Here is a 12127-nt window from a genome sequence, read left to right as displayed (position 1 = left end):
TTGGCATTTTCAATTGGCGTCAGTTAGCACAGAAGAGAAATGACTGGCGTGCTGTTTTGGACTCGGCCAAAATCGCTTAGGCGGTTACAGCGCCAAATAAGAAGAAGAAGAATGGGCGTTACATTTATACTTTCAAGCTTATATGAAAGTTGCTACATAACTGATTTATTTATCCATCGATTGTCTTTTTTTGGTAGCTTGACTTCATCACAAAAAAAAAATTTAAAACTTTTATTTTTTTTTTATAATTTTTTCCCCATTAGCGAGCCGCACGCTGTAGAAGTTAAATGTGAAACGCCTGTCCAAAACTGTTCAAAATTATTTTAAAAAACATCCACGTTTTTTTTACTAGCGAAACCCCTTATTTTTAATTTCAGTACAACTTCTAAAGTTGAACCATTTTTTTTTAGCTAAATAAAGATAAATGGCAAATATCTCGAAAACTTGTCCACAGGAAAAAAATTTACTCGACTTTCGGAATCAGCGAGCTAAGTATTCTACATAGTGGCAGAACGAAAATTAAAACTTGTGATCCGGTGAAATCAGTCATTCATAGATTTTCACCCCTTTGGACCAATTGCCTGTGTTTTTATTTGATTAAATTTAAATTTATTTCATAATCATTTTTTTAATCAATTTTAAATAAACTTTAAATCAAGAAAATAAATAAACTACTATTTTGTATGAAAATAAATCTCTTTCAGGCAAGTACCTATAGCTTCATTGATCCACAGGTTAATATTGAAACCTCGTCTTATATTTCACTGCATGTCGTTCAGACAATTTTTGGTGGAAAAACTCAAATAATAATCTTCTAAATTTGAAAGACCGCAGCCTACACAATAACCCTAGCTCCTCATGGCACGTGCGTATGTACAGTGACGAGCAAAACTGTAACATGGTGTAGCACTCTTTATTTCAGTCACCGCTATCTTTCCGACTGCTAACGACTTTCATACTTTTGTTGTATATTCTTATTGGTACACCCCTACTCCCTCTCTCATAAAGATTTGAAGTCAATCCAACAACAAGAATAAAACCAGCAGGCAAAAATGTAAGTTAAGGCCAATGTTACAGTTAATTAAAAATTAATTCGATTATTGTTATTTGGGATAAAAAAAAGCGACACGTATTTTTTTGTTTAAAAAAAAAAACTTTTTTAGAGGTCGCGCTGGTCGTTTTTTTCATTAAAAACTTTTTTTAACTTTATTGAAATAAAAAAGTTTAAAATGATCTTCAATGATTTTTTTTTGCTTATTTCTTCCCCAATACACAATATACATATACTACCTACTTATGTGTGTTTAATAACTAAATCTTATTAGATTTATAATAAGTGGCCTGAAAAATCCCAGTGTGCAGTGTGCTTGAAACGTTCAGTATCAACGTTTTAATTTTAGGATTTTTTTTTTAACTCTAAAGCCATATTGGATCCGCCATTTTGAATTCAAAAAAATTGATTTCAGATTCGTAATCACCGACCCCAAAAATTCCTAAATCCTGAGTTTCAAACAAATCGGATCATTTATTAAAAAATTGATCGCCATTTTGGATCCGCCATTTTGAATTTTGAAAATCTGACTTCAGACTCCTAACTAGCAACCCCAGAAACCCCCCGGAAACAAGTTCCAACCCATGACAATGCTAAAATCGTTCAGTATCAACCTTTTAGTTTTAGTTATGCTCTTTTCGAAAGCATATTTTCGGGCACCAAACTCATTCTAACTATCCAATACAAACATGTAATTAAGGGAATGTTCCCCAATTATACCAAAGTAATTACTTGTAAAATAACATTTTTAGCTGCATTTTAACATGTCACGAAAATAAAAAAATTGAGAACATCAGCGTTTTTATAAAAAACCGACCGACTTTTTTTTCAAAATAAAAAAAAAACGTTTCTCTTCTCTTCAAATTCATTTAAAAAGAAATTAACTGTGTGGACGTAACTTTGCCGCAGATATTGTATGATATTCAAAAATATTTTAGGGTTTTTAATCATTTTGTCTGACAATTACCAAATGAGATTGGAAGTTATCAAATTATCAAAGAGAATAAATGTTACCAATATTGGTAATATTTTACCAAAGTGGCAACCGTGGCTGAATTTGTAATATTTTTACGAATATTAAAAAAAGCACCAGCATCTCCTAACAGTAAAATGAATAACGTAGCTTCGACCGGCGAGCAAGAAGCATTATCTTTTTTTTTTAATTTCAATCGGCATACCTACAATAAAATTTTGTATGCATACAAAGTCCATTAAATCGTCCAATAAAAAATTTGGTGCTTTTTTCGAGAGAAAACGCAATTTTTCTTGGGTTTTAGTGCTTTTTCTAATTCAACACTTGGCAACACTGGCGATAATCGACTAATAATCGTTTATCTACTACTAGTCGACACCCGCAATAGGGCTCTCTCCAAAAAATGCGGCTGTTGATTTTCCCTGCAAAAATGTAATAATTTCACTGATTCTTCGAAAAGTGTTATAGGCCGGATATTCTAATAATGATAATGGCTGCGTTTCTTTATACATTCCGGATAATCCCATTTCACAGCCGGAATAAACAGAATGCGTTTGAAATATACTTCAACATATCAACAGGAACGTTCTAAAGAATAAATAAACAAAAAAGCTTATTCCAAACGTTCAGAATGAATAAAGAAATTCAGCCAATATTTTGGCACTTTGTGTTTGGCCCTACTGTTTTGCTTTGTAAAAGGATTGTTTTCGTATTTTTAAAACCACGCAAGAAGTACCAGCAGCATGCAACTGTGCAGTGCGCCGATGGCTGCGTCACCTAGCGTATTTGTAGTGTAACTCAGAAAACGCTATGCTGGCAACACACAGCCATTTTATTTTATTGGCTTGGCGTTTTGCATAAATAAAAGGTTTAATTAGTTCAACGATTTGTTTTCGCCCATTTATTGGAAATAAACTGAAAATAGTGCTGACATAGTAAGTTAAAAAGTGAAAAAATTGATACGTTTTAATTGGTATTTATTTTTCGCTCGCAAAACGTGGAAAAATTTTCCGATTCTTTGCAGTCAAATGCCAATGGTTTGTCATCGTCATCGCAAAAATAAGAAAAGCGATCACCATTGAAAAAAAGTGCCTACCTACGCATTGAACAAATTAAAGTGTTTTGCTTTGAAAAGGGCAACGTAATTAAAAACAAGTGCGTACACTTGTAAATTATTTATTTATTTAAGAAGTCTCGCTCATCGAATTGTATAGCATACGACCAAAATGTTGCGTTTAATCTAAAGAATGGTCTATACGACGCATATTGGGAATAAATACTTGCAAGTTTACTCACTGAAAACTACAATTTCAAGTTTTTAGTTCAATTGCGTTTTTGTTTTCTTTATATAAAGTAAAAAATAAAACAAAGCTCAGTGGAGAAAGCGTGTGAAGGAATAATAAGTTGACAGCGTTACATTTTTGAATTCAAAACAGAAGAAATACCCAATACTATAAAACCCGGTTCCGCATCTCACCACACACCCAAAAACTGCATCTGTGAATTTCCAAGAACTTAAAAAAACGTATTTTGGAAAACTAAGCTTTATATAAATGTATCAAACATTTTGGTTGCATTTCTTTATTCATTCTAAACCTTTTGAATAAACTTTTTTGTTTACTTATTCTTTAGAAGGGTATCAATCGACGCGTCTTAACGCCAATAATAATAGTCTGTCAGGGCAAATTTAACATTTTTATTTAATTAAAGAGTTATTTGCACAAAAAATTGTACTTTTCGAACTATGTTTTGATGAATTTCGCACAAAAAAATGGAGTAAGTGAAGGCAACTTAACATATACTTTCATACTTAACTTAAAATTCATTTTATGGCAAAAACAGAATTTTAACTTCAAAATTAGGAGAATGCGGTTTTAAAATGGTAAAATAAGGTTTTAAGTTTTGTTGTTGAAGTAGTAAACGCAATAGCACCCAGGTTCGGTCCCCACTCTGAGCGATTCCAAACATTTTTTTTTTTCATTCTATTTTGACAAACTTTTTTTATAAAATTTTGGTTTATCTTTTTTTGTTTATGGTATTTTAAATAATTATTTCGTTATTAATAAAATTTTTTTGGAGTTCAATTTTAAAAATATGTAAAAAAAAATTTCCTGGTAGTGGGATCCGAACCCACGACTTCCCGGCTTCCTAAATCTGTATTCATATTTCTATATATTTCCGGGTAAGTTTTTTTCTCTTCATACGGATAATAGCACTGTTCTCTCTCATCTTAACAAAAAGCTGTTTCTTAGATGTCTATGATAACACAACTTAAAAATCCATTCTAAATTTAAAACGGTAGTTGAACAAGAATTCGTTTCAACTTGCGACATGACTATGGGCCAATGTGTTAAATTATGGTGAAGTTATAAGTTATATTTTTACCGTGGTGTAAAACTGAATAAAAAATCTTACCACGTCGATAATTTTTGGTATTCGCAATACTTGATTCTACTCGAGAAAAATATCGTTCTTCCGTAGTCGGTACTCGTATAACATCACTAACTGTCAGTCATTCTGGTCATTGTCTATTTTATTCAATAGTTAATTATATTTTGTGTAAAATTATTGCTGTAGCGCAGATTATCATAAATTAAATTGTGAGAAATCAGCTGAATTGAAGAAAAGGTAAAAAATGTTCGTAGAAACATGAAAATAAAACAAAGAAAAGCAATAAGTTTTTATGAGCATATAAAAGTGGTCAAAATTGAATTAGAGGCGTGATGGCTGTGGTAGTAGCTGTGAAAAATGAAGTACGCGTTTAAAAATAATAAAACGGGATAGGAAAAACTGGTTAAAGGGGAGGAAGGCGAAAGTGCTGATTATTCAACGTCGTGGAAAAAGCCACCAAGCGGTGTTAAGTGTTACTCCAACAATCAATCGTTTCAATTGGAAGTTTAACGAAAATATACGCTTGACTGCTGTAAATTTACATTGTGTAAATAATTTAATTAAGAAGACCTCGTCAGTAAACACATTTTCTCCATTTTTTATCCTTGTACTACACTCGCTGTGCTGTGTAAATTTCCAGAACATTATTAATTTTTTTTTTTTTTTAATTTACGTGTTCTACACTCATTACCATACTCTGTACATGGTCCACGTAAATCCATAGATTACGAATAACTCTTATCTTGAAAAGAAACTGTGCATATATGTACATATGTATATGTAAGTATGTACATAGTATAAGGGTTCGCTTCCACGGTCATTCATTATTTAGTTGTTTATTCATTTCTAAACTTTCTAAGTTGACCGAATGGACAGCATACAGGCATATACATATATAAATTTATGTTGATTTTATTGCAGCATATCACAAAAATTATAATTTTCCGACATTTTCGTTTCTTTACCTACTACTTGCTTTTTTTATACATTTTATGAAAAGCTTAATGTACAATATTACTAATTATTACAATGCTTACAGCTATTGTTTGGTGATCATTGAGAAGTAGCCGTCAATTGACTCATCGATCGTATTATTCATTCTCTCATATACATATATTTGTATTTCCAATGGATGTGTGTATGTATGTATATCTGAGTGCAGGTCTATAAATGCAATTTAAGGCAGTTATTTTTCTTTTCTCTGTTGGCAGTGTCCATTGATATTTGCCCTTCGCCAGAAAGCATTCTTTACAATTTTGTATGATATTGTATATGCATAAGTGCATATAAATACATACATATTTATGTAAATGGAGACATGCACATACATACATACATATTAATTTGTTGTTCTACTTCATATTCTACTTATTTTGTATTATAGAAATTTATTGAAAGAGATAATTTTATTTTATAGAAGCTAGGGAACAATAATGTTGACTCAAACCGAAATGATGCCAGCACGTACAAATGTACATAATTAGGTTATTTACTAGTTTTTTTTTTTATAATTTCAGGCTTATCAACGAAACGATACTCACATAGTCCACTGCAGATTAAAGCTTGACAGTAATCACAACGAAGTAAGCAGCTATGGCATCGCGCAAAAAGTCTTTGCTGAAAGTAATCATTCTGGGCGATAGTAGCGTCGGCAAGACATCACTCATGAACCAATATATAAATAAACGTTTCTCAAATCAATACAAGGCAACGATCGGCGCTGATTTCTGTACAAAAGAAATAATTGCTGATGACCGAGTAGTCACAATGCAAGTGAGTGCATTCAAATTATAATCATTACAATTTGTTTTAGCAATTAGATTTATACAAAAAAGGCTCATTTATTTCAAAGATTTGGGATACTGCTGGACAAGAACGTTTTCAATCCCTGGGCGTGGCATTTTATCGTGGCGCTGATTGTTGCGTACTCGTCTATGATGTCACATCGCCAAACTCGTTTAAAAATTTAGACTCGTGGCGCGATGAATTCTTGATACAGGCCAGTCCCAGAGATCCTGACCACTTTCCCTTCGTTGTGCTGGGCAATAAGGTTGATATGGATAATCGACAGGTAATTTTAAAAAGGCAAAAAGCATAAAAAAGTATTACCAATGTATATTACTCGTTCGGTTTAAATCCGTATGGTTAGGTATCGACGCGACGTGCTCAACAGTGGTGTCAGTCCAAAAACGATTTGCCATACTTTGAAACATCCGCAAAGGACGGCACTAACGTTGAATTGGCATTCCAAACAATTGCCAAGAATGCGCTTGCTCAGGAAGCCGAGGTGAGTACAATTGGAATCATTGAAGTGTACTTAAATGTAATTGCTCTATCATTAAAACCCACAGGTTGAGCTATACAATGAATTTCCTGATCAAATCCGCCTTAATACCGATCGTAACAGTCGCAATGGTAATGCTGATAACTGCCAGTGCTAATGTAATTACAGCAAAAATTATATTAGGCCCACCGGCAAGGATATGAAATGGTGAAATGACCGCAAGTGAAAAAATAAATAAATTCAAAACGCGATAGCGGCTATAGATAAAATTGCGAACAGCAAATGGCGCAAATAGAGATGCAATTGGATTAGTAGTGAAAAAAAAACACAGAACGAAAATACCTAAAAAACATATATTTGCATAGTTTCGCAACTAAACGTAATTTAAATATACTTATAAATATAAATATTAAAATAATACTACACACAATTATACATATATGATGAACGATAATATGATACATAATGCAAAATGTTATACATTAAGTAAAACAATTTACCAAGCGCATTACATTTAACAATAAATTTAAAAAAGTAAATGCAGTTTTTTTAAGCCGATCAAAACAACACTAATGAACAGGAGAAATAATTTTTCTCCGCGTTAAACTCTCGCCAAACTGGAATCTGTAGTAAATGTAATAAATAACACATTTTTCTGGCCTTGAAATCCCTTTTTAAATTAAAGCTTTTTTTTTATGTGACCATTGTAAATTGAGCCTATTACTGATTTTTTAACGAAAAATTATGAATGGGATGTAGTATTTAGTATAAATTATCTCCAATAAGCTATTGAATGCTGCAAATGCCAACAAAATGCTTATGCACTTAGGCCTGCAGGTGTTTATGCTGAAATGCTGCTGCGGCGTAGTCGTAAATTAGTTAAGCAGATGCTGGTTATGCGGAGTAAATTTAAAACACGGATGTTTATTTCTTCAGTTTATATAAATTTATAAGTTGCCGAGTATTATGTTAATTTGGTTAATACAATGTTGCAATTTTAATACGTCATTGAACACGTGTGTATTTTTCTATCTATGTATTTATGTACATTTCAGTTTTTATTAAACACATGTAAGCTAAATTTAAAATATCTTTGAAATAAAGAACATTGATTAATAAAAAAAAGTATTTTGCTGGTAAACATTCATATGCATATGTACATACATATGTATGTATATATGTATATATATGCGTCTGCTGATGTTGGAATAGCTTAAAAGTACTACTTTACATTTAGTGTAGACTAGAGATGGGCACAGGCCGGGCTTTTGGCAGGGGCCCGACGGGCCCCTGCGTAAGCCCGCGGGTACGGGCCGGAATATTTGCTGTCAGCACGAACTCGTGCGGGCCTGGGCGTTCAGTAAAATTTCATAAAAGCACGAAAAAGCCCGTTGCATATACTAAAAATTTAGATGAGCTTTTGTTTATATACAAAAAAAATAGTACATATTTAAAACTCTTTGATAAGAGAAAAGCAAAAAAAAAAGTATTTGGAAACCGATAGAAAATAATATATGATACTTAGTAGTTTTGTTTACATACATATCTGTACATAAAATACCTTCCACTTTTTCTACTTCCCAGAAAATATATTATAAAAATCTTTGATGTAAAATATTGATTCGTTTAAGTAAATATACATATGGACATAAACACAAAATTAAAAATATGTACATATGTATACATGCAATAAAAGTTGGCTCTTCATTTCCGGGCTGGGGCGTGTCTCGTCGTGCCGGGCGGGGCCCCACTAAAATTCTTAACGTGCGGGCTTGTGCGTGTTTTTGAAAGTTGATTTTGCACTCGTGCCGGGCCGGGCCTGAAAATTTAGGCCCGTGCCCATCTCTAGTGTAGACCAAAGTGGCGTTTACACAACACATGTGCTTAATAATGCTTAGGAATTACTGATTTAAAATTTGTTGCTGCTGTAACAGCATAGAAATTTCCAAAAGAGTTGTATAAATCTGAGTCGGACCGGTTACGAAGTCTCGGCTGTCGTTGGAACGTGACATTTAAAATTTTTCGATGTAAATTTTCATTTTGTTCAGTTGAAATCTGTTCTAAATTTTAGATACTGATTGCTATAGCTTGCAAGTAAAATAACTGAATAAGCCCTGATTAACATGAGCAATTGGAATAAAAGTTGGTATAAGGCCGCTAAACTTAGTAAGGCGACTGAGGACATTTGCCGGGGGACAGAAGGACTAAATGCTGGGTATTTATCTAAATTCAGGTTCAATTTTGTGTTACCGCGTTTGTATACATATGTAATACCAGCACCTACACACATATTTATATTCTCTTAATTTGAGAGACCTGTCGATTAATATCGATAGACCATTTCCCATGGAACTTAAACTAATTGGAAAACCAAGTGAGACATTGACCATTTTAACCGCTCAAACCCACAGCATTGACAAAACTCATCATATGACTATTGTCACAATTACTGCGCCTGAAACACAATATAGCGGGCGTTGAGTAATGCATCAAGCCAAAGCATCCGTCTTTTTTAGTTCTAATTTATAATTGATGGAAATGTCTTATTTACACAACTAAGTTCGAATCCGGCTTTTAACCGTGGTTGCGCATATTTTACATTCCCATCAATTATAGTTTAGAAATAAAAGAGACTGATTGAGAGACAATTGTCACCATTAGAGAGCTTAACATAAATTTGCAGCATAGTATTAGGCGCAGTAGTAAATACAATAGTCAGCCGTTGAGTTTTGTCTTTGGCATGGGAATAGGGCTGTAAGTACGTTTTAAAACCGAAATGTCCATGCATCCTAGTTTAACTCATCATTTTATTAAGTAATTTCAATGGTACCATTCGTCTACATTTTCAAATGCACACGAAATTAAATAGTTCTATATAAATAACTAAGCTTAAAAAACATACGAATGAACATTTCACAATATACATAATGCACATGTTTAGTAAAATCCTTTAATTTAAAATAACTATGTATGTCACATTGTGATAGCGGACATTGCATTAGCTTGCAAAATTATGCAATTCCTATATATTTGCCCACACACTTCAAAATAACTTATAACATTAAGCATTGATACGGTTAATTAAAATATTAAAACTGAACTATTTAAAATCCATTTCGGCAGCGGGTGAATATAGCGTCGATGATCATTTGAAACCATTCTGTGGAATACTCGGAGTAATCAGCAGTGTGAAATAACTTTATTTTGGCTTCCGTCGTTAGAGTTGAGCACAAATAGTAATTGATAACAGTTTCGGTTAGTTCTGCGTGGTAATTCCGAAGTGACCATTCAAGTACAGTTAAACAATTTGAGTCATCCAGCATCCCGATAAGCATTTGTTGTAAGAATGTCTCCATTTCGCTAATTATGTAGACTCGCGCCATTTCGAAAGCTTCAAGTATAGCTTGATAATTACGTACATTTGGAATATTGTACTTTAGTTTTTGCGACCGTCGCACAATCAAGTTGAGAAAGTAACGTAAGCCACTTACTGAGCAAGTACGTAAATGTATTTCGCCTTCATTACGTTCTTTGAAATCACTATTTAACATAGTGTTGAATACCTCACTTGTATTGCACAGCAGATCCTTACTAAATTCGACTACTTGCTCCACATTGTCAGTGGCCGCAATGAGCGGATCATCGCTAGCACCTGTCGTGGCGTCTTTTGTATGCACTACAAAACGCATATCACAAGTTTCGTGTAGTGGTTTTGATTCATTATCAACGAATTCTTCATATCGCTCGCCGTTGCGCATTTCACTGACGCGAGGTACTGAAATGCCAAGTGTATACTTAGACATTGCTGTTAAAGCATCGACTGCTTCTGCTGTGAATTCGTCACTTTTTTCGCTCAAAATTATTTGTAACAGCAAGCTGAGCGCATTTCCATCATTAAGGAACTGATATAATAAACGTTGACTTTTAATGATGTAGGCTACAGTGATTGCGGCACGTTTTTGAGCGTATTCATCACCACTGCGAAGAAATCGTGCCAGTTCCGCCTTACCATAGTTGGATTCGCCGACGCAGGTGAGGGTAACTAAAAAACTAAAACCATCCTTGTTTATCTAGGAAATTTAGCATTATTAAACGTCTTTGCATTTTAAAAGTGAAATTTAAAATAAACCTCTTCGCTTTTCGTCAATTGATAGAGCTGATGCGCTATGCCACTGCGAATCACCTGAGCGAAAAACTGACTCTCCCTTTGGAAAACATAATTAATTACAAATATACCGCAGTAACTTTATTTTCATATACTTACTGTAAGATGTTTGTTAATGAGCTTGCGAAGTTGTTGTTTGTGCCAAATGTATTTATGGCCTTGATAAGCGCAGTCATAGTTTCAGATTTTCCCAGCTCGCCTCGTTTGTTGATGAGCAGGGTAACGCGGAAAAGTAGATTTTCCAAGTGATCCAGAGTACTGCGAGGCATATTACCCAGCTGTGGTAGTTTTTGGTATGGCACATCTTGACTCTGTTCATCGTCTTCTTCTTTATCAAGTAAATTGTCTTCGATTGTCTCATTGGATTGGCAGGCAATGTCTAGTAGTCTCATTATCTCCGAATTATCGGCAGTGCTATTGTTTGCACTTTGACGAAGAAGGAAGCTAGATTCATCAGCGGTATCAACATTGGCTGGATTTGCTTCGTTATTTGTCTCAGTGGGGCCATCCTCATCATCCTCCTCATCACTGCAAACGGGTGAATACGTTTCATCATCAGAAGCATCCTCTGCAAAATATCAAAATGTGTGAGTATAATTTCTAATCTTAACGTACATGCCGGTAACTACCTTCTAGTTTAAACAAATTGTTGCCAACTGGCGACATGCTCCGGGAGCTGCAAGGACTTGAGGGTGTGTTATATGAACGGGGTGAACTGCTTGGAGACTCGCAATCAATAAGGAATGCCTTATCTTGCACTTTAATCATCTATCAGGGAAATATGTTGCAAGTGTTTAGTTTTTTAAAGTCTTGTTTTGTAAGTATTTACCTTGCTTTTGGATTCCACACAAACTTCTGTCGGTAGCTTCCGTTTCTTGGAATTTTGCTGTTTTTCTTCGCGTTTCCTCTTATAATATTCCTCATCGCTTGTCAAGAAGGTGTTGAGTTCGCCTATAATTACTGGTACCAGACCTTCTCTAAGCATCAAATCCATGCTCATGTTATCATATTGAAAATTGTTTAATAAATATAAGATCTGGTGGAAAACGAGTACATAGGTACAGTTAGATTATATTTCAAGTGCAAGTGGATGGAAATACTCTGTAGAGATACATTCACATTACAGACTTATGCATTACCTGAGACTTTTCCGTATTTGACTGTGAATCACGAACCATTGCAATGAGCTTTCTTAACGCGCCCGAGCGTCTTATTTTGGCACGATTGCAGGCATCTGGAGATAGCATACAAATAATGTGAATA

At 34.0% G+C, this 12127-nt stretch overlaps 2 protein-coding genes across 7 annotated transcripts in view; one reads left to right on the top strand and one right to left on the bottom strand.

Annotated features, from left to right (window-relative positions):
• Positions 1-2846: 2846 nt before the first annotated feature.
• Positions 2847-7366, top strand: LOC118736973 (ras-related protein rab7). 5 transcript variants are annotated; one of them, XM_036467158.1, is made up of 6 exons: positions 2847-2959; positions 3049-3179; positions 5933-6188; positions 6268-6486; positions 6565-6702; positions 6767-7366. In XM_036467158.1, exons 3-6 carry the CDS (start codon positions 6009-6011, stop codon positions 6854-6856), a joined length of 627 nt encoding a protein of 208 aa, XP_036323051.1. In that variant the 5' UTR covers positions 2847-2959; positions 3049-3179; positions 5933-6008; the 3' UTR covers positions 6857-7366. The 5 variants fall into 5 exon arrangements, with proteins under 5 accessions (XP_036323051.1, XP_036323049.1, XP_036323052.1 ...); XM_036467156.1 differs by lacking the exon at positions 3049-3179; XM_036467159.1 differs by lacking the exon at positions 3049-3179 and having other exon boundaries at positions 2847-2971.
• Positions 7367-8331: 965 nt separating this feature from the next.
• The window catches only part of LOC118736971, a 5257-nt gene continuing 1461 nt past the window's right edge, over positions 8332-12127 (bottom strand). For both annotated transcript variants that reach the window (XM_036467153.1, XM_036467154.1), the window contains 6 exons: positions 12004-12120; positions 11694-11900; positions 11494-11632; positions 10964-11432; positions 10829-10904; positions 8332-10769 (listed from right to left, as the gene is read on the bottom strand). In XM_036467153.1, the coding sequence (XP_036323046.1) occupies positions 9804-10769; positions 10829-10904; positions 10964-11432; positions 11494-11632; positions 11694-11900; positions 12004-12120 (1974 nt within the window). In that variant the 3' untranslated portion in view covers positions 8332-9803. The remainder of the gene's footprint in view (positions 10770-10828; positions 10905-10963; positions 11433-11493; positions 11633-11693; positions 11901-12003; positions 12121-12127) is intronic.

The sequence above is a fragment of the Rhagoletis pomonella genome, unplaced genomic scaffold (genome assembly GCF_013731165.1).
Source record: "Rhagoletis pomonella isolate Grant_MI unplaced genomic scaffold, Rhpom_1.0 Rhpom_scaffold_00004, whole genome shotgun sequence".
Classification (NCBI taxonomy): domain Eukaryota; kingdom Metazoa; phylum Arthropoda; class Insecta; order Diptera; family Tephritidae; genus Rhagoletis; species Rhagoletis pomonella.
Note: the sequence above shows the minus strand (reverse complement) of the source record. Positions and strands in the feature narration are given on the sequence as shown.